The 2,500-nt window shown below is 36.3% G+C and overlaps 1 protein-coding gene across 1 annotated transcript in view; it reads right to left on the reverse strand.

Moving 5' to 3' along the window:
- Positions 1 to 1,930: 1,930 nt before the first annotated feature.
- LOC127633646 (hematopoietically-expressed homeobox protein hhex-like) overlaps positions 1,931 to 2,500 on the reverse strand; it is a 5,248-nt gene continuing 4,678 nt past the window's right edge. The window contains exon 4 of the mRNA XM_052112882.1: positions 1,931 to 2,287. Within this exon, the coding sequence (XP_051968842.1) occupies positions 2,108 to 2,287 (180 nt within the window). The 3' untranslated portion in view covers positions 1,931 to 2,107. The remainder of the gene's footprint in view (positions 2,288 to 2,500) is intronic.

Consider the following 2,500-nt stretch of genomic DNA (forward strand, 5'->3'; position numbering starts at 1 on the left):
ATAAAGTCCCTAATTTTACAACTTCGTTGCCATGACGACGTAATGTCCCTAATTGTACAACTTTGTTGCCATTACGACTTAATGTTCCTAATTTTTTAACTTTTGTTGCCATGACGACTTAATGTCCCTAATTGTACAACTTTGTTGCCATTACGACGTAAAGTCCCCAATGTTTTTTAATTTTGTTGCCATGACGACTTATTGTCCCTAATTGTACAACTTTGTTACCACTACGACATAAAGTCCCTAATTTTACAACTTCGTTGCCATGACGACGTAATGTCCCTAATTGTACAACTTTGTTGCCATTACGACATAAAGTCCACAATTTTTTTATTTTGTTGCCATGACGACGTAATGTCCCTAATTGTACAACTTTGTTGCCATTACGACGTAAAGTCCCCAATGTTTTTTAATTTTGTTGCCATGACGACTTAATGTCCCTAATTGTACAACTTTGTTGCCATTACGACATAAAGTCCCTAATTTTTAAAATTTTGTCATCATGACGACGTAATGTCCCTAATTTTTACAACTTTGTTGCTATGACGACGTAAAATCCCTAATTTTACAACTCTATTGCCATGAAGAGGTAATGTCCCTAATTTTACAACTTTGTTGCCATGACTATGTAATGCTGTACACTCTAAATCCCTATAAACAACCATTTAAACAACTTTACAGCTCAAGTTTTAACAAAAGAATTCATGCAAGTGCATTTATAGAATTATAAGTGTCATATTTCTGCCTTTAAACCTCCAAAAATGTCCCCATTGACTTCCATTGTAAGTGTCTCACTGGAACACACATTTGTGCTTTTATAAAGAATATGAGGGACGAGTCGAAATTAATGTGGTGTCAACATTATGACACAAAAGCTGCTGATTGACCTCAACTCGTATTGAACTGGAATATTCCTTTAACTTTCAGAAGTTTCTCATAAAATTCCTCTGGTGAAGTCAGAATTATAAGAATTATAAGAATTATAAGAGCTGTAAAAATGACTGTGTGGATCATGTCTGAGTTCATATTGAGATCTCTTGACTTTGTATCACAGTTTAAGGCTTTTAGGAAACTAATCGACTTGACCCGAACACACACACTTGGCACTTTGGAACCATTTTAGATGATGTGTTTTTTTTTTCTGATCTGGATTTGTGAAACATTTCTCAATTCAGGCCGAGTGGATGGTCATGGTGTTGGTTTTGGAGGTCTCTCGCCAGTGCTGAGGCCGTTGACCCCACAGCTGCACAGAAACACAGTGATTCATGGCACAGGATCCTCCATTTCACAATCATTAACTTCACGATTAGCACAAACTCCGGCCTGTTTGTCCTGTTGGAGGCAATAACCTGTTTGAAGTTGAAACTGCTGATTGAACAGAGACAAGAGCAATGTTGTGAATCTGAAGCTTCCAGAGATCTCAAAGTGTGTTAAAGGATGATTGTTTCATGGAGGAAGTGATACAGTTCAATTGATTTTAATGGCTAATCTGCTACATGATGACTCTATCAGAAGAATTCTATACAATGAAGATAAAGGACTAACCTAATAACATTAGTCAATGATCATCATGTCCCTATAGTCACATCACAGGTTAATGGACACATCTCTATAGACACATTTGCTGAATTAATGGGTCACATGATGCACTTTGAAACCATTTCAATATGTGTGTTATTGAATTGAATTCATTTCCATTATATACTGTCATTATTTAGTTCAATAATTGCATAACATATTTCCTTAAAAATGAACTTGAGTGATCTATAAATGGCTAAACTACACAATAAACTACATTTATAAATTCTACATCTAATTTAAACACTTTGAGTACTTTTATGTGGGAAGTTGTTATAATGATTTATTGTAATCAAATAAATAATGTTGCTTAAAGGCAAATGTGCCAGATATAATGTCAGACTTGATATCCCCAAAAATATTGTTTATTGAATGAAACAAAATATTTACACTGAGTTTTCCACAACACTGACAGAATACAGACAATAATTAATAACCTGCACCGCTAATCCGAGACATTCATTTATTTCTACTACAGGACACACATGTACAATATGATACACTATTTACAGCGCCGGTGATGAGGTCATAATTGTGAGGTCATGGAGAATTCGGTGTCTTCTTCGATGTCCAGTTCCTGGTCGGAATCATCGGACATGTCGGACTCCAGCTCGCGGCGCGTGCGCAGGACATCAGGACTCGATCTGTCGGAGTTTCTCTGCTCGCCTCCGTCCTCGATCTCTCTCTGACCGCTCGGAGGATTCTCCTGATCACACACAGACGGAAAGTGTCAATGCTGCTGTCAACCGTGTGACTGAAGATGCGGAACTATTTGCTTTTCGTTCATTGCCGATGTCAATTAAATGTTACATTTTTATTATTTATTTTTATTTTTTATTTTGCGAATTTACCTTGAAACATGATTTTCTATAAAGCTGTTCTCGGGAGGACATTACGACATGTATTATTATTATAATAT

This window comes from Xyrauchen texanus, chromosome 40 (assembly GCF_025860055.1).
Source record: "Xyrauchen texanus isolate HMW12.3.18 chromosome 40, RBS_HiC_50CHRs, whole genome shotgun sequence".
NCBI lineage: Eukaryota > Metazoa > Chordata > Actinopteri > Cypriniformes > Catostomidae > Xyrauchen > Xyrauchen texanus.